The sequence below is a fragment of the Neovison vison genome, chromosome 6 (assembly GCF_020171115.1).
Source record: "Neovison vison isolate M4711 chromosome 6, ASM_NN_V1, whole genome shotgun sequence".
NCBI classification, from domain to species: Eukaryota; Metazoa; Chordata; class Mammalia; order Carnivora; family Mustelidae; genus Neogale; species Neogale vison.
The window spans coordinates 163,487,705-163,511,162 of record NC_058096.1 but is presented as its reverse complement, the minus strand read 5'-3'; the positions used below and the strand labels follow the sequence as shown (position 1 = coordinate 163,511,162).

The following is a 23,458-nucleotide window of genomic DNA, read 5'->3' as shown; positions in this document are numbered from 1 at the left end:
AAGTAGTTTAGTCAGAAACTTTATTGTAGAAAATGTCAATTCAGTAAGTATTTTATTGACATTTGTCTTTATCAAAAGGGAAGAATTATAATTCTAATACTGGCAATAAAGACTAACAAATTTAATACAAATGAAACAATATAGATGCTATCATCTGTCTAGTCACTGGACTATCTGCACTGTATGTTTTTGAGAAAATGTTGAAAGATACGTATAAAATGCTGGAAATATTCATTACAGTCTATCTCTAAAAGCTGAAATGTAATCTAGAATATTATTTTTTAGCTCTCTGGATATGGAATCCCACATTAGACTTTTTTAAAAAAAATATTTTATTTATTTTAGAGAGAGAGCGCACACCAGCAAGAGCAGGGTGAGGGGCCAAGGGAGAAGGAGACTCCCCACTGAGCAGTGAGCCCCACATGGGACTCAATCCCAGAACCCCAGGACTCTAGCACCTCAGAACCATAACCTAGCCTAAGGCAGACATATAACTGAGCTACCCAGGCGCCCCCCACCCCTGCATTAGACTTTTGTACATGTTCTAAGGAGTATATTATGCTTAAAAATACGGGATGTCTCAGTACTTTTGTGAAACTTAAATATAATAATGTGCATAAAGGATTTAGCAACATTTAGCAAATAGAAAATTCATATAAATGACAACTATTATTATTATATAATGCAGGGTGAATAAAATTCTGCAGAATTCCTTTTCCCCCTCCTAATAAGGGCTTACATATAGGTAGAACATGTATTTAAACACAACATTTTATCCAAAAATAAACTCAGAATTATCACAATAAGGGTGTGTGAAAGTCTTAAAAAATACAGAGCAAGACTACATACAAGTAAAAAAATTACGAATGTATGATTTAATTTCATAAACTTTAGGGAAAAAACAATCTATTGGAACAAATAAATATGACTGCTTATTTTTATTATTCAAAGACAAGGAAAGTTAGCACTTGCTAAGTAATAAAAAGTTTCACAGTAGTACTTCTCTTCCAAAAAAAAAAAAAAAAAAAAAAAAGAAGAGAACTTAACTGGGTATAATAAAATTGTATTGTGCTGTAGGAACTGCCTTTTTGATGAATAAATAAAGTGGGTTTCTCAGCTGGGAAGAAGAGAGACAACATGAGAGGAAATGGAACTCCTTTTACTTTTGCCAAAAATCTTCCCTTCCCCCACCAATGATGGTCAACTCATATTTCTATAGGAAAATGACTATATACATAAAAAATATTCATTTAATTCTGATACACACTCAATAAAATTATTATTCTAAGATAATTGTTTCCTAATTAAATCATTGGAAAAAATGAAAAATATTTTTTTCTGGTTCTGCTGAAGAATCAGACAGGAAATGCAGAGTTTCCCTTGGAGTCCTGAGTATTTCTTAAGTATTTCCCATAAGATCTTCTCAAAGAGTGGACTCAGACAACTAAGTGAAAGGGAAAGCATGATAGGATCAAGATCCTTTTGGAAAGATGGATTAGTGAGGAAACAAGAGAAAAAGAAACAGGAAACAACCTTTAGGGCAATGGTTGTCAAAGCTGGAAACAGAATCTCTGAGAACTTGTTAGAAATAAAAATGACCAGGCCCCGCCCCAGTCCTGCAGAATCAGAAAACTGGATGGGGCCCAGCAATCTAATTTTAAACTGTCTTTGGGATTCTGATGCACACTTCAGTTTAGGGAACCCTTATTTCACCAGGACTGTTTTTCACCAGGACTATTTTACAGGATTGATGTATCGGAAAACTTTTAAGTTTTAAGAATTAAAAATACTTCTTTAACAAACTTAGGGAAATATCCCTAGATACTCAATTGTATGTGAAAAATCAAATAATCTTAAGTTTTCCTTGAACTAGTTCTTTGCTTTCTGTATGGTTTACCCCGTTTTTGCGCTTAAAAAAATTCTAAGTGGAAACAAGGTTAAACCTCAGCCCTCTGGCAGACCTGGCTGGTTGCCTTTTCATGTGGTACAGATCTTGGGTCAGTCTCATCTCGGCTAGACCAAGAACCCAACTTCAACACTCTAGTTAGAAATAAACAGGCCCCAGAAAAATCAAAATCGTAAGGGGCCTGACTGATAACTGCAATTTTAACTTTTAACATGTGATTGCTAAAAAGACAAGATTTCTTTCCCTTAAAGGACTTAGATATCCAGCAAGTCAAAATGACTTTTAGCAGATTGAAAATCCACTGTTTCAGAGCAGAGCTGGGTGTTCCCACTTGCTAGTGAAAAACAGTTTGAAAGCCCGGGGCACACAAGTCAACTTCTTGCATCCAAATTTTTACATGGGTGGTTTTTAAGCAGATTCCATGTAGCCTACTATTCTTCCATTTGGAAAAGGCCTCAGGCATGCTATAAAATAACTAACTATTCAGGCTTGGGAGCACTATGGGTCCTTAATTCACCTAATTTATCAACAGGCATTTACCAAGTTCTTATGTGCCAGGCTCTGTGCAAAGTACTGGGAATAAAAAAAAAATTAAGCCAATCCCACTTGTCCAGAAATTTAGTTTAGGAAAGATGGAGGGAGTGGCAAAATAATTACAAAATATAGTTAATGAAATAATACAGTAATGCACTGAGTATTACCGGGGAAATCTCTGGTACAATATTTAGAAGGCAGAGTGGATTTGGGAGGAATTTTCCAAGGAGACAGAGAACTCTGGATTGAGGCTGGAAGATGAGGAAAGCCACAATTCATTTACAAAGCATCTTACATGGTCACTGTTATCCACTTAACAGTAATGTTAGCTTATATTTCATAAAATGAAAATTTCTGATTTTAACCTAAATTCTATGCTAGGGCAATAAATCTATGCAGTTACAGATCAAACCTAGGAGAAAGAGGTATCTAATTTGGTGGAAAAGACAAATTACGGGTTGTTTAGAGTAAAAGGGTTTTGCTTACCTCTGACAGATACACAAATAGTAACAGTGTTAAATAAAGGTCCTAGGATTGGTCTTTGGCCATTTGGCACAGTTTTTATTCGAACGTAATTTATTTTAACAAAGGTTAATATCGTCAGGCTCCTCTCACTGTGAACTGATCTTAGTAACTACATTGCAAGGTTTTAAAAGGAGTTTGTTTCGTCAAGGAGAAACAAAAGCAGGCAATTTTTCATTGCTTTTCAGTTGACTACTCAGGGAAGCGAAAAAGGCCAAGACAAAGCAAAGCAGCAAATCCTAGTAAATAATAAGTTATAGCAAAAGCAAAGTGCCTAGGTTCTTTAGCTTCCTTCTAAATCTTTTGCTAGGAGGTTCGGATCACAACATTTCTATGATAAATGGACTACGGGGAAACATAGTCGGAAACAAACGTAAACCGTCATTGGTTTCTCATTTCTAAACAAGTTAAAACAGATGCGGTGCGCACACTCCGGGCCCTGGCATCGCCTCAGTTCAGAAGTTATCACGTGGACCTAAGGAGATTCTGCGCGCTGCCTCCCTGAACCCCTCTTTCTGCGCTGAGCAGCCAGAAAGCACCACTGGAGGCCCTCCCGTCGTGCTCCTCACAGTTCCACCCAGAGTCCGCCGCGCGGGGTCCCTCCGACCTGCTCCACCACCCACCCCATAACCGGAGGAAGAAGCGTCGCTCCCGCGGGCCTGTGCAGAGACGCATGCGCACCGGTGCGCCAGCCCTACTAACGGGCGCGCGCCGCAGGGCCCGGCGTTCCCACCGCCTTCGTCCCACGGGACCCGCTGACAAGTTCCTACCGATAGTGATCGCTGAGCCCCAGCCCTGAAATCCCAGTCGGGCGCGCACCGCTCGCGCGTCCTTCCGGCGCCGGCCGCGGCGGGTCGCTCGAGGCGAGTTCAGCGCGCTGCGAAGGCCGAGCTTGCGCTCTCATTGGCCGACGCCCGCCCGGCCTTCTTCCCTGAGCGCCTGCGCGCAGCCGGCCGTGGGGGAAACCCCTAGCTGACCGCAGGCCTTCGCCCAAGTGACCTGGTTGTCGTTCCCGCTCTCCTGAATCCCTTGCCCCTCTACCTTCTTACCGACCGGCCGGGAGGGGGCTCCGCGGAAAGCTTTGAGAGACGCGAATGAGCCCTCTGAGACGTAACGGCCTAGGCCGGCGGGCGTCGCAAAATGAGTAGACGGCAGGTGGCGGGGCCTGACCGGAACGGGGTGGACATGATGGGGAGCAGAGGGTGACCGAGCACGCGCTGGAGCCTGGAGAAAGGGGGGGGGGAGGGTGGCGAGCGCATGCGCCGGACCGCCTATAGCCCCCCCCGCCCCCCGCCCCGTCCCGCACCCGGACGCCCAGGGAGGGGGCGAGGCTGGCCTTGCAAATCGCCCGGGGCATTTTCGGAGCTGAAGCCTTAGGTCGGCTCTCTTGAAAGCTTTTTTAAAGGTCTTACTTAAGTATGCCCTTTGGCATACCTTACAGAAACATAGCTAATTCCTAAACATTTTCTCCAGTTTACATTTTTTTCCTTTGGTCCCTTCGAGATCTTGCTATTTTCAAACCTTAAGCATTCCCTCCGCCCCCCCCCCTTTTAAAACTATTCATCTTGGGATTTAGCTTTACTTTGGTCTGGTGGCTTTATCCCCAGGAATGGCCACAAGTGAAATTAGGCAAATGCAACAAACGCTCTTTTCTCTACCTTTTGGCATGTTCAGAGAGGGAAAAAAGAAAGACGCCTTCATTTGTTTCATCCTTAACGGCTCTTGCTCTGGACAATTTGGTCACTTGTGATCCATTCCATCCAACCCCATTTTTTTTTTTTTTTTTCTTTTCTAAAAGCTTAATTTACCATCGTGCGCATTTTATCTTTTCAGATGCATCCTGGCCACCGACATCTAAATGGTCTCATATTTCTCTCCTTTCTTCGGTTTTCAGTTTCCATCTATAGGAAGGACTAATTTATTAAGTGTCCATTTACCATTCTCTTCGCTTGTCCTCAAAAGTGCCTCAAACTGATGGTATTAATCTCCAAACCTATTTTCTAGGTGCCGCATTTAAGTAATGGCAGTTACTCTCACCGGGTTTCTTCATACTAGAGAAGTGAGCATTTTTCTTTACCTCTCCTCTGCCTCACTTCCCATATCCTGTTCTAGTATTCATTTCACATTTCATCATATGATAATAGGCATTTTGTTAAGTGCTAGGATTTAACTTTTTTTAGTCTTGGGAGGGTATAGACGTACTCCAGTGATGCTATTACCATATTTTGAAAACTTTAGGAAATACCTTCAATCCCCTTAGTCACGACTTACTCTTTATTACTCACTTTATTCAGACTTTCTCTCTAAATGATTTTAAATTCTGTTTTTCAGTATCAAATCAAGGATTGAGAATGATCATCTTGGAGAATGTGCTACAGATCCAGAAGACTTGAGAAAAGGAGTTTAAACTTCCTAAAGTGATTAGGAACAGTCCTTGTTAGGGTATTTATGTTGTGATCTATGTTTAAAATACTGTTTTCTTTAGTCATATCTAATGCAACAAATTACAAATTTTCAAAATACAAACACTGTAAGATACACTAAAGGAAAATTATTCAGACAGTAATTTAAAAATTTTTTGGTATAACTCAGAACGTGCCCTAGAATTTTAGCATTTGAATCATTTTTTGTTAGTATTTACTATTCTAGATTACAGATTTAGAATTGGACTTAGACTCTGTACTGTTTATAAACTTATTTCATATCCCTAAAGATTTATCTGGAAACTCCAGTTACCTGCTCACCTACTTTCCCTTTTATGTCTCGCTCTTATTAAATGCTGCACTATATTCAGTTTTTGATCTCCCACTGTTTAGATTTCAGAATAAATAGGGGTTTACCTAAGTTAAAGAGAAGTCAAAAAGTAACTTGAAAAATCACTTTTCAGTGTGGATAAAACCATCTTGCATACTTTAATCCAAACTTGTGTTTGGAAACATTAACTTACTATATAAACCAATAAAGGGCAAAAGGTGAATATAGCGAAAACTATTTTTACTGCCTTTTATTTTCAACAATGATTACTTGAACTTTAAAAAAAAAAAAAAAAAAAAAAGCCTTTATTAACTAATGGTTACTGAAAAGCCAGACCTTTCCAGCCCACTTCATATTCTCTTTCAACCATTTCATGGCAGAACAGTGCTCCAAACTATAAACCTGCTCCTTATTAACATTGACGGTCATGTGCTTAATGAAGAGCTTTGGATCTGATATACGAGCAGCCATAATTAATCTTTCCACTGCAGCTTGATAATCATCCTTGCTCCGAGATTTGTTTTCTTCACATCTACAAAGTGAACAACTCACAAAGTCAGAAACTATATTTTCTTTAAAACAGTCATCTACATTTACTGGTACTAAGCTATGAGTCTTTTTTACTGTATTCTTCTGATAGTGGCTTTCAAATTTTTCAAACAAGACACATAGTAACAGACATTTTAAACTGTGACCCGGTATATACCCTCATACATAAAGATGGAAGTTTCACAAGACTTACCCTTAAGACAATGTACTCTATTGTCTATCTTAAAAAATAAGAGTATTTTTTTGAAAGATTTTATTTATTTGACAGAGAGAGAAAGAGAGAGAGAGCGCGCACACATGCAGGGGAAGAAGCAGGCAGAAGGAGAGGCAGGCTCCCCGCTGAGCAAGGAGCCCGCTGTGGAACTCAGCCCCAGAACCCTGGGATCATGACCTGTGCTGAAAGCAGATGCTTAACCAACTGAGCCACCCAGGAATGGGCATTTTTTTAATAATGTGGTTGCAGGGCTGCCTGAGTGGCACAGTTGATTAAGCTTCTGACTCTTGATTTCAGGCCTTGATCTCAGGGTCGTGAAATCAGGCCCTGCCCTGAGTCTCACTCAGCACTCAGCAGAGTCTGCCTACAACTTTCTCTCCTTCTCCCTTTGCCCCTCCCCCATATGTGCTTTCTCTCAAATAAATAAATATTTAAAGAAAATAATGTGGTTACAATACCCTAAATTGATTTTACCACACAAATGCCCTTTAACCCACAGTTTGAAAAATCCTTACCTAGAACACAGCTAATAACCTCTCTGTATTGTGAAAGTTGATAATGGCATAACTATTCACTGTAATGTGTACAAAAATAGTGAATTTAATCAAACTTGGCATTATTAGCAATCACATATTTTACCTTGATATTAGCTATTTTTAATTCTAAGTATATACTTAACAGGTAGCTAACATTTGGTAAGAGAATAGAATTCTAGCTATATGTCTTTACTAAATTTCCAGTTGCTTTTTTAGTCTTGATTTAAGAGTCGTCTCTAAGTGCTACAGTTTACTCTTCTAATAACTTTTCTACCAGTCTCCAACAAATTTCATAAAATTTTTATGACTGTTTACCTTAAGAGATAGGGAGTGGGAAGTGTTTAAAATAGAGATGTGGCTGTTACATTAGGCATCAGTTGTTTGTGTTCACTGTTCATCCTGCTCTTGGCACCTGCAGGGCCCAACAACAAGGTGCAAGAATGAGTCTCCTTGCATTAATACCTTAGTGTGGGGCACAGAATGGTGCGATTGAGGACTTCAGCTTGGTCACCAAGTTGAACCAGTCATCACAGAGAGGAAGGATTGGCAGGTGCCTTCTACTACTGAATGTAGTAAGTGTCCTAAGTGAATGTAGTAAGTGTCCTAAGTGAATGTAGTAAGTGTCCTAAAATGTGGTGGACTGGGTATATGCCAACTAGGTGCAGTTTTTGAAAGCCTAAAAATGAAGAAAATTCTCCCTGAGAGAGGTTAGTGTAACAAGGCAGGTCTCAGGATGATAATAATAATGAAGAAAATAATATTGTTTGGGACAAAGTTAAAGATTTAGGCATGTCCCTACTTTTGCACTGAGGTCACAAATACCCCCCAAATTCAACAATGAATAAAAAGGCTGCATATATGTGGGGAATGAAAAGCTATGAGAAAATCAAACCCTCAAGTTGGGGAGCCCAAATGCCTCATGCCACTTATAGTACACAGTAGTACAGAAGGAGGCCCTCAGAAAAAAATAAAGCTACAACAACAACAAAAAAAAGCAATTGTAGTGGTTTGGTTTTTTTTAATGTGAACCTAAAATTATTTTCTGGGGTGCCTGGGTGGCACAGTCAGCTAAGTCTCCAACTCTTGATCTCAGCTCAGGTCAATCTCAGGGTTGTGAGTTCAAGCCCAGTGTGGAACCTACTTAAAAAAAAATTATTTTCTAATTTTCTTCCCCTTAAGTATGGCTTAGGTTAAAATGACTCACTATCACACATGAAATTAAGCAAAAATGACAGTGTGTACTTTTGGACACTGGTTATTAGATGACAATTCTTCCTGGGTCTCTGTGTTTCTATAAGTTTTGAGAGCACTGACTACCTCTTGTTCTGCCTTTCAAGGATGTTTATATAGTGGACCATCTTGAAAGACAAAGACAGGGTCTTCTAGAGCAAAGAGAAGGTTTCCTTATAGCCTCACAAGATAGAGATGATATTTCTCTGAAGAGCAACAGGGCAGGCATGCTTATCATTCATTATAACAGGTCCCCTGAAGTTCAAGATTACTCTTCTGTAACAGAACCCAGTGCATGTAAAGGTATCCAGCTGGGCCCATCTATTGGACTCGGGGAGGAAAACAGGAGAAACATATATGCAGATAATCATATTGCTTGCTGTACCATAAGTAATAACATCTTCTGTCTCCAATGCAAGAATCTTGTGTCTTACACTAGGATCTAGGTGAATACGTCAGACTGACTGGTAGCCTGCAAACAGAGCCTTCGCAGTTCTTGAAATAGGTCATAAAAGGGACTGTAGCTTCCTCCTTGCCTTTTCTCTCTTAGATCACTCTCTCAGGTAAGTTAGCTGTCCTATCATGAAGACACTCAAGGGAATGAGGATTCTTGGCAATGGCATATTAATGAGCCATCTAGAAAATGGATCCTCCAGCCTCAGTCAAGTCATCAGGTAGGTGACCTCAACTCCTGACCCACTACCTCAGAGATCCTGAGCCATAACCATACTGCTAAGCTACTCCAAAATTCCTGACCCACAGAAACTAAAATAATATTTGCTGTTTTAAGCTGTTTGGGGATAATTTATACGCAGTAATAGATAATTGATAGGATATCCAAACTGATGATGTGGTTTATACCACCGGTAAACTGAAGAAATCTTCTTGTCAAAAAACTCAAAACAGGAGACCCATGAGATCTTTATTAGTTTCCTGGATAGGCCGATAAGGAATTGGAAGTGGTATAAGCCCAAATTCTGGGACTTTACACAAAATTATTTGAAGAAATACCAGTCTTTCCAACAGCTACATTATAATATTATGCATTTATAACAACACTTCAAAATCTAGAAACTAGGCTGATGGCTTTATGTTTGACATAATTCTTTACTGAATCAAATAAACCACTGCATATTTCCCTTTTAGACTTGGTTTTTAGATCTTCTGTGTTGACCGGAAAGATAAGTAACTTTTAGATACCTATCTAAAAATCTATCTGTACACAAGAAAGACTGATTCTTAAAAAGGATCCATTTCTCTGTCCCTTGACAGCATCTTTGAAGTTGCTGATGTGTTTATTAAATGTTACCAGCTTGTTTGGTTTTATGTCTCCAACAGGTCAAATCCTTTTTCAATTTAAATGTTACCAAAGTTTATAAATACATACATATACTAATATATATATTTTTACATGTAATAAATATATGTGAATATGTATATATACATACATACACATCTATATGTGTGTATATAAAATATGCATTAAAATATATAATGTTTATTATAAAATATAAGATGTACAAAAATATTTACATCCTAGGACAGGTGTAGGGAGCCATGGTGCTTTTAGCATGCAAATAGAAGCTATATCAACTAACCTTTTCAAAACTATCTGCAGTATCTGTGTAGAAGTTCCAGGACTCTGAATACTACTAGCATTAGATACCAGGAAGATTTCAATAGCTAAAAGCATTTCAATCTCAGATAAATAGGAAGGAATCAGTAGAAGTTTTCTGTATAAATTTCCCTCCAATGGTGGGTAGCAACCCAATGAAAGAGCACCTGGAAATCAAAAAATAGATCAAACTTTACTAAAACCCCAAAAGGTGAAAAGCTAGACTTCCACAGGTGATTAATTACTTACCTTACAGAATGAGTCTGCACATCAGGTTTATTATACAAATTACATGATTTATTATAAAAATTATATATCCTAGTACATTTGATATTATTATTTGTAAAATGCTTCTGAAACATTAAATATGAAGTAAGAAATTTATTTTAAAAACTCTGCTCTGAACATTAAATTTTTGAACCTCATTGTGGCAACTGCCCATTTATTTCAAACCATAATCAACACAACATAATTTCAGAGTAACTAAAAAACCAGAATAGCAACTCAGGTTTTGTTTTAATTGGATCTGCTCTAATGGCAACTACATATATTTGTAATTATTGCCTATCCTGAATTATGAATCCAAAATGTTAAAAAAAGTAGAAATTATTTATAATTTGAAGATTTTTCTGTCACACAGATATACTATTTTTGAGCACTTATTTATACTGCTGTTATAGTTTAGGTAATAAACATTTACTGTCTATTATATGTGTGACATTGAGCTAAGCACTATTTAGATATAAAAATAAGTAAAATATGTATCTTTCCTGTAGGTGCTCAGTGTGTTGTAGGTGCTCACCAATTCATGTTCTAAAAATTTTACTTTTCAAGAAAAGAGATTTAATTTTTAAACTGTTTAGGTGTGTCTTACAAATGATATATACGGAAATCCCCTTAAGTCCTAAGACATCCAAACTGTATATAGACAATATTATACTGTTATGCTTTACTGAAACCAATTTAAATCTGTATATAAAAGTTGTTTAAAATATTTTGGCGGGGGGGTGGGAGGTTGGGGTACCAGGTGGTGGGTATTATAGAGGGCACGGCTTGCATGGAGCACTGGGTGTGGTGAAAAAATAATGAATACTGTTTTTCTGAAAATAAATAAACTGAAAAAAAAATATTTTGTTAGACTACGTTCTTTAAGAAAGCTAATGTGGGGTTTCCTGGGTGGCTCAGTCATTAAGCGGCTGCCTTCGGGTCAGGTCATGATCCCAAGGCCAGGGATCCAGCCCCACATCAGGCTTACTGCTCAGGGGGGCGCCTCCTTCTCGCTCTCTCACTCCCCCTGAGTGTGTTCCCTCTCTCACCATCTCTCTCTCTGTCAAATAGATAAATAAAATCTTAAAAAAAAAAAGAAAAGAAATCTAATGTGGATGATGGTTAATCTATGAGGACTTACTGTGTGCCAGGAACCTGTGTTAAATACATAGGTTTTACCTAATTTTAACTGACAGTTTACTACCTTTGAAATTAGGTACAGTGACTCCCATAAGATAGGTAAGGGGCTTTGGGAATCACCCCAGCCTTCTGACTCCACAGATTTTGGATTCCTAAATACTAGGTAGTCCCACCTCCCTAGGTCTCTTAGAGGACGAACCCTATCAACTCATTAACTTTTCTAGCTATTGATAGGTATAATTTACATACATTCTTATTTTACTTTGCTGACCAGATGGGGGAAACAAAAAATAACAAACTGAATAGAAATTTACCATCATTAACTTTTCTGCCTAAAAAGCAAATTTGAAAAGAAAAATATTCCCATTTGGTTTTACAGGAAAAACAATGGAAAGACACACTAATAACATCTCCCTTCCTGACTTTTTAGCTCTGAGAGAAAATCAGTATTTTTAGGATTAGGGAGAGTAAATCAGGAGCATTAGGAAGGCAACTTTATTGTCCCTGGACAGTTGCCTTCTGATTAGTTTGAAAACAAAAAGCAAAGCCAAGCCATAAATAAAGGGAAAGACAATTCACAGAGTGGAGAAAAAAACTGAAATTCATGTATTCTACATAGGACTTGCATCCAGAGTGTATATATATCTATATGTATATTATATGCATGTATATATGTGTGTACTCTTACAGCTCAACCAATAAATATAATTAAGAAACATACAAAGAAAAAAATGGGTAAAGGATTTAACAGACATTTCTCCACAGAAGATACACAAATGGCCAATAAGCACATGAAAGGTGTTCAACATCATTAATATTATGCAAAATCAAAACCACAATGAAATATCAGTTTATATCCACCAAGAAAGCTAAAATAAAAAACACAGTGTAATAAGTGTTGGTGAGGATGTGAAGAAACTGGAAATTTCAAACTTGGGTGGTGGGCATATAAACAAAATGATGCAGCTTTTTTGAGAAAGTACATTGGTAGTTTCTCAAAATGCTAAACACAGATTTACCATATGAGCCAGCAGTTCTGCTCCCAAGAAAAATAAAAATATATGTCCACACAAGAACCTGTATGTGAATGTTTGCAATAGTATTATTCATAATAACTAAAAAGTAGACATGACTCAAGTGTCCATCAAAGGATGGGTGGATAAATAAATTCTGCACAATGGAATATTATTCAGCAATAAAAAGGAATAAAGTATTGATACGTGCTACAACATGGATGAACCTGGAAACAATATGCTAAGTGGAAGAAGCTAGTCATAAAACAACTACATACTGAATTATTTCACTTAAGTGAAATGCCCAGAATGTGCAAATCCACAAAAATAGAGTAGATTAGCTGTTGTCTAGGGCTAGGTCAGCAGGAGGCATATATACGGCCATACCACCCTGAACGTGCCCGATCTCGTCTGATCTCAGAAGCTAAGCAGGGTCGGGCCTGGTTAGTACTTGGATGGGAGAATGCTAATGTATTTAGGATTTCTTTTTCTGGAGGTGCTGAAGATGTTCTAAAATTAGATTGTGATGATGGCTGCACAATTCTGTGAGTATAATGAAAACTAACGCACTGTCCACTTTAAATGGGTGAATTTTATGGTATGTGAAGTTATTTCAATAAAACTGTATAAAATGTTAAAAAAAAAAAAAAAAGCAAAACAAAGGCACTAGCACCATAGTCTTAACAGTGTCTTAATGAAAAAGCCATTGGCCCAGAATCAAGTACCACTAGACTGATTATAAGACACTGAAAGGCTTTCCTAGAGTGCTAACTATGGGTGAAGCTAAATCTAAAGATCCAATGATACTTTAAATGTCAACACTGACAGGAAATAAAATGTTGAAAAGACTGGTCAGTGATTGTAAATTACTCATTTCATTCTATAACTCAGGCAAATTAAAAACAAAAAACAAAACAACAACAACAACAAAAAAAAAACCAAGAGGCACCTGGTGTCTCAGCCTGTTACGCGTCTGCCTTCTGTTCAGGTGATGATCCCAGGGTCCTAAGATGGAGCCCAACATTAGGCTCCCTGATAGGCGGCAGGGAGTCTGCTTCTCCCTCTCTCTCTACCCCTCCCCCTGCTAGTGCTTTCTTTCTCTCTTTTATAAACAAAGAAAATCTTTTAAAAAACAAAAATACTCTGTCCTATACCTCACCTGCATAAGTCCCAGAAGTACACTGCATATGAAACTAGGAACAGATAGGTTTAGATAAAAGGAAAAGTGCTAGTAAAAAAGGTACTGACTTGCACCTAGGCATGAATCACTTTAACACTATTAAAAAAGAAAAACTATAAAAATAAATTATAATTAGGACTAGAAGAATTTGGGAGAAAAGTGGGGAATGATTGCTAATAAATACAGGGTTTCTTTTTGGCATAATGAAAATGTTCTGTGGTGATGGCTGCAAACTGTGAATACCTTACCACTGCTATAAATGGGTGAACTGTAATGGTATTTGACTTATATCTCAATATCTGTTAATAAAAAATTTTACAAGTTTTTTTTTAAGTTCAACTGCTTTTAGAATTTTATTTCCAACTTAAAAATAGAGATCCATAGAAATCTCACTGAAATGTTTCCAAGTTTAGGTTTTGTTCCTGTACCATCTAAACACCTTCTAATGGCATGTTCCCCAAATTGCATAATTATTTGGAAAATAAATAACCCCATCAACATAATTCTAAAAACTAAAATCAAGAAGTTACAGCAAACTGTATTTATATACCTTGTGTGTGATTTCTAGTTATCTGCAGGGAAATAGTATAAGGAGTTGAAACATAACCACAAAATTGAAATGAGGTGTTCATGAACAAACAGTTCTACATCTCCTCTAAATTTCTGATCGCCCTTTAAAAAAAAAAAAAAAGAAAACTTCTTTCAAAACTTCTTTTGATTGACCCAGCACATAATCTGTATACATTTAACTGAAATGAAAATTTTACCAAATAATACTTAACTTACTACCCGTAATGTATGCTAATATTTTCTTTCTTGTTTCATTGGGGAAAAAGTTACCACCTGCTAAACTGATCACAGCTGGTAGAAAACACTTCCAAATTCAGAAAGGTTACTTTGCTGGTAGGGATGGCTGGGATGTTTGGCAAATCTGGCACGGTAGTGACACATAGTAGGCACTCAAATGTTTGTTATATACATAGCAGTTAAGGAAATAGAAATTTAACTGTGTCTGGGTGGCTCAGGTCATGATCTCAGGACTGTGAGATCAAGCTTAGAATTCTTTCTCTCCTGTCCCTCCCCCTCTTGCTCACTCTCTATCAAAAAAGAAAAGAAAAAAAAGTAAATTTAAGATGAATTACTGCAGGAATGCAGAAAAGAATTGTTTTCTGGATCCAGATTCTATACAAAATTACTTCCCAATTCAATTCAAATACCTGTGGGGTGGCTGGGATTAGAGAAAGCATTAGTTTTCCAGGCTTACTGGTTAGGGAGAAACAACTGTAAATAGATTAACAATATTCTATTACTAGGAGCCATGCAAAAAACTTGTGTATCATGTTCAGTAATGGCAGCTCTGTACTTCCTATGTGGCCTGCTATAAAATATTCTAACTTATAAAGATTGGGGATATAGCGGGGATGAATAAAATATATAAATACTCCTTAAACTTCATTCTACCAGTTATTTTACTCTGGTATACTTACAAGCTAAGCCAAACTGGTTCAAATGCTGTCATTTATTTCCTTTGTGCACCCTCCAGTGGGCATACTTATGTACAAAGAAATGAAGATATAGTAAAACAAACAAACAAAGAACAACCAAAAAAAAAAAAACCCAAAAAAACAAAAAACCAAGAAAGAGTAAGTTTCCAAAGAGAGCACAAATCTGGGTAGACCACTATTATCTGAATGTGTATCAACTGTTCTTTTTACATATTTAAATGCCTAGTCATAAAAATTATACAAGGCTTCAGGGTTAGAAAATCAAAGTCAAACTAATGTATCAAATATAAATTTTTTAAAATGTAACTTACTTTTGTAGTGGGCTCTGGCTTTGAGCCATAAACAACTCCTTCCTAAAGAAGTAATTAATCTTCTAAGAAAGGAGAAATCAATAGGGATGTTCTTTGAAATCATGAATTCTGCTACAGAGGATGACATACCAAGACTGTTGCTTTCTATACAGGCATCCAGAAGTTTATTAAAGAGAAGGCTATACTGTGAGACCTCCACAGTTTCTGGAAAACAAACAAAAAAAAAGGTATAATGAAATCGATTTTAGTCTCTCCATCTTCTCTCTCTCACTACTTTTCCTTTCTTTCTGTTCCCCTTGGCACTTTGCTTCCCACTATGGGAGTCACAGTCACTGAAATGCAATCATCTTATAGACTAAGAAACAAATAAGCATTCAACAAAAGCAAATACATTCATTTACTTTGTAATAAAGAATAAGAAAGGAAGCTTGACAATTATTGCAGAGGCTGCATTAATACCCATTTGTGATCCCACTGTCTGTAACTGCAGTGTCTCAAAATGAATGACTTGCACAGTACTGCTTGCATTGTCTACAGTTCAGAACTCAGACTTAATTTCCCATGACTAAAAATAAATCACCCCCTAATATTCTCTCTCAAAAACAAATCTTTCATTGGGTATTTCTAGTTCAATTCCTCACTTAGAAGAAAGTGAAGTCACTACCAAGTCTCTTATTCCCTATATTTAGTCAGTTCAATCTATAACCTAGACTCTGGTCTTTATCACTTTATTGGCAGCATCCTTTAGTGAATCAGGCCTTAGCAGAAAATTAATCTCCTTACCTTTTCGTCTCTTCCTGAACATCTCTACCAATGGAACTTCTCTGATAAAGCACTGTGGGAGGCCCTTGTGATGAAGTGGTAAGCAGCCACTCTGAACCTATCGCTCAGCTCATTTTGACCCAAAGCTTTTGCTCATGCTTCCCTTCCTGTTCATATAAGACCTGCGTGTTAGGATTCAAGAGCGCTACCTACTATTGCCCACATTAACATTCCCTTTCTTTGAACTTGTCATTTGTTAATTTCCTCCAATTATTCCATGTTTCCCTATGTTCCAAGGTAATGGAAACTAAAATCTATATTTATATAGAAAAAGTATTTTTCATTATTCTAATACAATGAATTTTGACCACATAAAGCTTGCTGTGGGCATTACTGTTTGCTGCTGACCTGACAGGTAGGGAAAGGGGACTGATGAAAACAGTTGGGAAATGCTGATAACCCAAAGGTAAGCACCCCTGCTTTAAAAAAATAAAACAAAAATCAAAAAAGCATATTCAATTTTCAGAGAACAGATTTACAGAAAACAGTATCATTAAAAATATATGTTGAACCAAAACAGGTGCAGAACTGTTTCTTCTTTAAACATCAGATGGAGATGCCTGGGTTCTCAGTGAGTTGAGTGTCTGCCTTCAGCTCAGGTCATGATCCCAGGGTCCTGGGATGGAGTCCTGTGTTGGGCTCCTTGCTTGGTGGGGAGTCTGCTTCTCCCTCTGCCTGCCTCTCCCTGCTTGTGCTCTCTCTCTCTCTAATAAATAAACAAAATCTTAAAAAACTTAAAAACAACAACAACAAAAAAAAGATGGACAATAGATTATTTGAAACTTTTGAAACAACAGATTAATTGAAACATACCTTGAGAATTTTGAAAACCTGGTAGATTTTGCAAAACTTCAAATGTCTGTCTATAAAGGCTCTTGGCTAAGATTTCATGTGCAATTGTACAGAGCAGATTATGTCGATTGAGTACATCCAGTCTATCACAAGGCCACAGTGGTGTACTGATGATCCATTCTGACTCTTCCAAAAAGAGAAAGGTACTAATAATTTATACTACGGAAATTACACTTAACAGTATAATCACAACTGTTTTCAAATATGTTAAGCATCAATACTTAAGTATGTGTTCAGAAAAGATAACAATGACTCAAATTCATTAAAAGCAATTTATATAGTGATGATCACCATCCTAAGGAGATGCAAACTAATGAGCACTTTGTTATATGTATTTTTTAAAATTATTTATTTATTTATTTGACAGAGAGAAATCACAAGTAGATGGAGAGGCAGGCAGAGAGAGAGAGGGAAGCAGGCTCCCTGCTGAGCAGAGAGCCCGATGCGGGACTCGATCCCAGGACCCTGAGATCATGACCTGAGCCGAAGGCAGCAGCTTAACTCACTGAGCCACCCAGGCGTCCCAAGTTATATGTATTTTTTAATTCTTCATTTTTCTAAGTGTACATATCAGTTATTGATTCTGAAGTTAATGTTTATTTTTGCATGACAATGTTTCAACTATAGTGAATATTTGTTATAATGTAAAATATTATTTATGTGGGCAAGTTTAACAACTTTACAATAAAGAATACATAATTTAGGGGCCCCTGGGTGGCTCATTTGGTTAAGCTTCCAACTCTCTTGATTTCAGCTCAGATCATAATCTCCAGGTCAAGAGATTAAGCCCTGCACTGGGCTCTGCAATGTACTCAGTGTAGAGTTGTCTTGAGATTCTCTCCTTTCCCCCTGCCCCTTTCCCTGCTGGCACACATACTCTCTCTCTCAAATAAATAAAGGGGAACCTGGGTGACACAGTCAGTTAAGCGTCATACTCTTGGATTCAGCTCAGTTTGTGATCTTAGGGACATGAGACTGAGCTTTACATCAGGCTCCACAATCAGTGTGGAGCATGCTAACATTTCTCCCTCTGCCCCTTCCCACACATGAGTGGTCTATTCTCTCTTTCTCTCTAAAATAAATAAACCTTTAAAAAATAAAATACATAAATAAGATCTTTAAAAAATATACATAATTTAATTAGTTATTTTGGAGAACAGGTTTTCCCACCAGTTTCTTAAATAATTTTTATTATAAAATATTTTATATGTACATAAGAATATCTAATGTACATAAGTTATAAAAACATAATAAAGTTTTATGTACCTTTCATTCAGCTTTAAAAAAAGAATATTACCTACAATTGCTCAGGTTCCTTGATTTCTGCCCTGATTTGCATATCAAAAGCAATAGGAGACTGTAATACACAAAACTGAGGTGCTAAAATATTAGATATGTCAGTATTTTATCATTTACCTAATTCCCTCAATCATCATACACAAGATACATAAATGAAACATTGTTATATAACAAATCACATTTCCATGTTCTTTTTTAACTGGACTAAATACAGGAGACATTTTTCCTTTGTGACCTTCCCAGCACAATAAATACAAAAAATATTAAAGAAAGATTTGGCAATTCATGTATACAATGCCAAAATAAAATCTTAATTGTCCAGTATAGCTTTAAAACAGGAGCTTATTGTTAAATTACTAGAGCCCACTTGATTGACCGATTGCTTGACTTGCCTCACAGTATGTGCTACGCAATGTTTTACAAATACTGGTGCTCAATTAAACAGATACTTTCATTACTCCCAAATTTGCTTAAGTTTTACTATATCAAGAAATTTAGATGAACTTACTATCTTCTGAAAGACTACCTAAATCATCTGTTGAACACAATTCTCATTTCCTCCCAATAATTCCCCAAAATAAAATAAATCACCATTCCTTATAAGCTGAATTTTATTTTTATCAAATAAGTTCAATTATTTTTTGTTAAACATATATCTGGTAGATATGTCATATTTATAAAAAGTAGACTACTAAGTGGTCTTTTCTCATAACAATTACATTGTTCTTCATTTAGTACTCCTTTTTAAATTATTAAGGTAGAATAATGGTCCCTTTTTTGAAAGAATAGATGGTATTTTAGGAGATTCATTTTGAAATCTTAACAAACTGTGTAGCTATCTTAAAGAATCTGAGTAAGGGAGCGCCTGGGTGGCTCAGTGGGTTAAACCGCTGCATTCAGCTCAGGTCATGATCTCAGGATCCTGGGATCGAGCCCCGCAGCATCGGGCTCTCTGCTCAGCAGGGAGCCTGCTTCCTCCTCTCTCTCTGTCTGCCTCTCTGCCTACTTGGGATCTCTGTCTGTTAGATAAATAAATAAAATCTTAAAAAAAAAAAAAGAATCTGAGTAAGTTGGTCATTTTATGTACCAAAGTTAACTGAGACTGGTAATTGGGAAGTCATTTGGAAATTAATAGCTTAAAACTAATCCACCCCATTCATAACTCTATCGCTTTTATGAATATTTTATAAGAACTCGTATGAGAGGGTGCCTGGGTGCCTCAGTCAGTTAAGCGTCTGCCTTCCACTCAGGTCATGATCCCAGAGTCTTGGGATCAAGTCCCCATGTCAGGCTCCCTGCTCAGTAGGGAGTCTGCTTCTCTGCCCCTCCCCTGGCTGGTGCTTTCTTCCTCTCTCTCCCTTACTAACTCACTCTCTCTCTCTAATAAAAAAATAATTTAAAAATCTTTAAAAAAAAAGGACTCTTATGAGAATTAAATTTTCAAAAACAAAACCAGTTTACTTGTGTAAATACTAGTCCTATGGTAGGAAAAGTTCTCATTGCATTAACCCTGTTTTTCTCTGTTTCACAGTTGGGAATATTTTCCATTTGTCTAAAAAATCTGAGTCAAAGGGCAAGCAAATTTTCTATAATATCAATTGTTTATTTACCTTCCAACATATGCATATTCAATCATTACTCATGCAAGATTTTGAATATAGGGCACTAAGAATATAAAGAGTATTAAGACAGTCTGCAGAAAATGAATCTCCAGGCTAGTCAGTAAAATTACCAAATTACTACTCTTAACCATAGTGAATAATGCATATGCCATAAGGAATATCTAAAGATACCTTCCCCCTTTAATATATACATTTATTATAATCCCAATCAAATTTCCTATAGAACTATAAGAAAAACTGACTCAGTAACTCTGAAATTCATCCAAAAGAATAAACACTTGAGAATGTAAATAATAGTTTTGGAAGAGAAGGTTGCATATTCTAAAACCAACTAAAAAGAGTTTGGTGCTGCCACAGAAACAGAAATCCCTGGGAGAGAAAGCTAGTACAGAAATAGACATAAGCAGACACAAGATTCTAATATAAGGTAAAAGTAGCATTTCAAATAAGTGAATAAAGGAAGAGTTGTGACATTTTGGGTAAATAAAATTACATTCCTACCTCATATAAAAATTTAAATCTGGTTATGAAACCAAAATTTTGAAAAACATAGGGTAAATACAGAATTTTGAGATCGCTAAGGACTACCTAAAGCATGATACAAAACAAAAATTAGGAGTAATTTAAAAAGCAGAAACAGACCCATAAATACTGAGAATAAACTGTGGTGGACAGGGAATAAACAAAATAGGTCAAGGAGAGTGGGAGATAAAGGCTTCCAGTTATGAAATGAATAAGTCATGGGAATAAAAGATACAGCACAGGGAATATAGCCAATGGTATTCTTTTTTTTTATTTTAAGATTTTATTTATTTGACAGAGATGACAGCAAGAAAGGGGGAGGGGGAGAGGGTGAAGCAGGCTTCTGGCTGAGCAGGGATCCCAGTGTAGGGCTCAATCCCAGGACCTGGGATCATGAACTGAGCTAAAGGCAGACGTTTAACAACTGAGCTACCCAGGTGCCCCTAGTCAAAGGTATTCTAATAGTACTGTATGGTGATAGATGCTAGCTATGCTTGTAGTGAACATAAACATAACATATAGGGATGTTGAGTCACTATGTTGTACACTTGAAACTAATGTAATATAGTGTGTCGGGTATACTAAAAAAAGGAATATTAAAAAAATTAAAAGTTATACCAAAAAAAAATACTAAAAAGATAAAAAGCAGTTTATGTTTAAGTAGAAAAAGGCCAGATGGGCAAAAGAAAAACAAAATGCAAAAATGTCATAAAGTTAAAGGAAAATGAGAAACTAAGAAAAATATTTGCAAATATCCCAACAGATCAAGGACTAATATCTTTATTAATTAAGGCTAGTCAGTGAGATTATCAAATAACTATATCATTAATTAATAACAATATTATTAAGAAAGAACTCTCATAATATTAAGGGGCATAACTTACAGTATGGTATTTCCTAAGTGTGATAAATATGCATCACTGATTTAAGTACCTGACTGATTTTTAGTTACATAATTTTAGTAATTTATTTGTGTATTACAAAAATTATAAAAATAAAAAAGCACATTAAGTATAAAAACAGATTAAACTGGTGATTTCATAGGTATTATTGTTCAGGATAAGTCCAGGCTGGTTGATTTACTTTAAATTAATATTCCTATTTTGGGGGGCCTGGGTGGCTCATTCGGTTAAGCATTCAACTCTCGATTTCGGGGAGTCTGCTTGAGATTTTGCTCTCTCCTTCTCCCTCTGCGCCCTACCCCCTGTTCACATGCACTCTCTCTAAAATAAATCTTTAAAAAAATGTTTATTTTTAAAATATAAATGGTCATGGGGCGCCTGGGTGGCTCAGTGGGTTAAGCCGCTGCCTTCAGCTTGGGTCATGATCTCAGGATCCTGCGATTGAGTCCCACATCGGGCTCTCTGCTCAGCAGGGAGCCTGCTTCCTCCTCTCTCTCTCTCTCTGCCTGCCTCTCTGCCTACTTGTGATCTCTGTCTGTCAAATAAATAAATAAAATCTTTAAAAAAAATATAAATGGTCGCTACAGAAAATTAAAGCAAAACAGAAAGTACAAAGAAGAAATTAACAAAAACCTAATGCATCACTGAAAATAACCAGTGGTCACATTTGATGAAAATTATTTGGGAAGGAGGTGTAATGACCTAAATAGTGGCTATGCTTACATAGGTAGATAGAAGTGAAACTGTTATATGAAAACAGAGACTGAAGAAGATGGCCTGGCCCAACACAACATTGTGCTGAACAGAGCCTTCCACTGATTGAAAATGAAGATGATACAGTTTTATAAATATTAACATTGTTTATATGCTTATATTAGTACTGCAATAACAGTCACTGGTCTAGGTATTCAGGCTAACATGTATGCTAAATTTCCTACTACAAAAAGATTAACACTTTTCTAAACAAACCAAAACACACACACACACACACACACACACGCTTTAAACTATTCTAGCCTACAACAACAGAGATGGACCTTGAGAGCATTATGCTAGGGGAAATAAGAGAAAAAGAAAGACAAATACTGTATGATCTCACTTATATGTGGAATCTTAAAAAAAAAAAAAAACCAAACTCCTAGCGCTGCCTGGGTGACTAAGCTGGTTAAGCATCTGTCTTTGGCTCAGGTCGTGATCCCTGGGTCCTAGGATCAAGCCCACATCAGGGTCCCTGCTCACTGGGATGTCTGGTTCTCCCTTTGCCTTCCCCTCTGCCCCTCCCCCTTGTGCTTATGCACTTTGTCTCACATAAATAAATAAAATCTTTAAACACACACACACACACATATTTCCTAGAAAAAGAGATCACATTTGTGGTTATCAGAAGTGGGAGGTAGGGAAATGGATGAAGGTGGTCAAAAGGCACAAAATTCCAATTATAATATTGGGGATGTAATATACAACATGGTGACTATAGTTAACATTGCTCTATGACATACAGAAAAGTTGTTGAGTATAGATCCCAAGCCTTCTCATTACAAGGGAAAAAGCAACTTTTTTTTTTTGGTATCTGTATGAAATGATGGATATTAGCTAAACTTGGAGTACTAATCGATTCACAACATATGTGTCATTATGTTATACTCCTTAAACTTACACAGTGGTATGTATCAATTATATCTCAATAAAACTAGGAAAAAATCTAAAACAAAAACTCCTCTACACATTTCCTCCCTAGGAAGGTGCAAAGATAGCTAAAGGAAGAAAATCTGTAAGTAATGTATAATAAAAATGGTAATACTTAATAGCACTGGTTAACAAACTAAAGGAATGACTTGAGGAAGTGTGGTTTAGGGACACAAGGGAGATGTGAGAAGTCCTCATGTGAGAGAGCTATAGGGTAGTGGTCTTCAAAGTGAGGTCCCCAGACCAGCAACATCTGAGAACTTGTAAGAAATGCAAATTCTCAGGGCCCATCCCAGACTTAATGAATCAGAAAAATCTGGGAATGGGCCAAGTAATTTGTATTTTAACAATCTTCCAGTGTGTTCTGATGGTCAGTTTTGAGAACCATTGTCTTGGATTTATAAAAACAAGATCAGAATCACCATCTTCCTCAGGTGGCTGAGAAGGTTAGATCCGGGTCTGTTTGTGTAGTTTCTG

At 36.9% G+C, this 23,458-nt stretch overlaps 2 protein-coding genes across 4 annotated transcripts in view; both read right to left on the bottom strand.

Annotated features, from left to right (window-relative positions):
- Nucleotides 1–4,186, bottom strand: part of TCAIM (T cell activation inhibitor, mitochondrial) — a 58,063-nt gene extending 53,877 nt beyond the window's left edge. For 2 of the 3 annotated variants that reach the window (XR_006385085.1, XM_044252832.1), the window contains exon 1: nt 4,012–4,186. The gene's annotated coding sequence lies outside the window, so the exon portion shown is untranslated. Of the gene's footprint in view, nt 1–3,732; nt 3,809–4,011 lie in introns of those variants that run through there. The other variant, XM_044252833.1, reaches the window with a different exon arrangement.
- A 1,568-nt stretch (nt 4,187–5,754) lies between these two features.
- TOPAZ1 (testis and ovary specific TOPAZ 1) overlaps nt 5,755–23,458 on the bottom strand; it is a 118,595-nt gene continuing 100,891 nt past the window's right edge. Inside the window, 4 exon segments of the mRNA XM_044255205.1 lie at nt 5,755–6,248; nt 9,844–10,027; nt 15,277–15,480; nt 16,912–17,076. Of these exon segments, the coding sequence (XP_044111140.1) occupies nt 6,029–6,248; nt 9,844–10,027; nt 15,277–15,480; nt 16,912–17,076 (773 nt within the window). The 3' untranslated portion in view covers nt 5,755–6,028.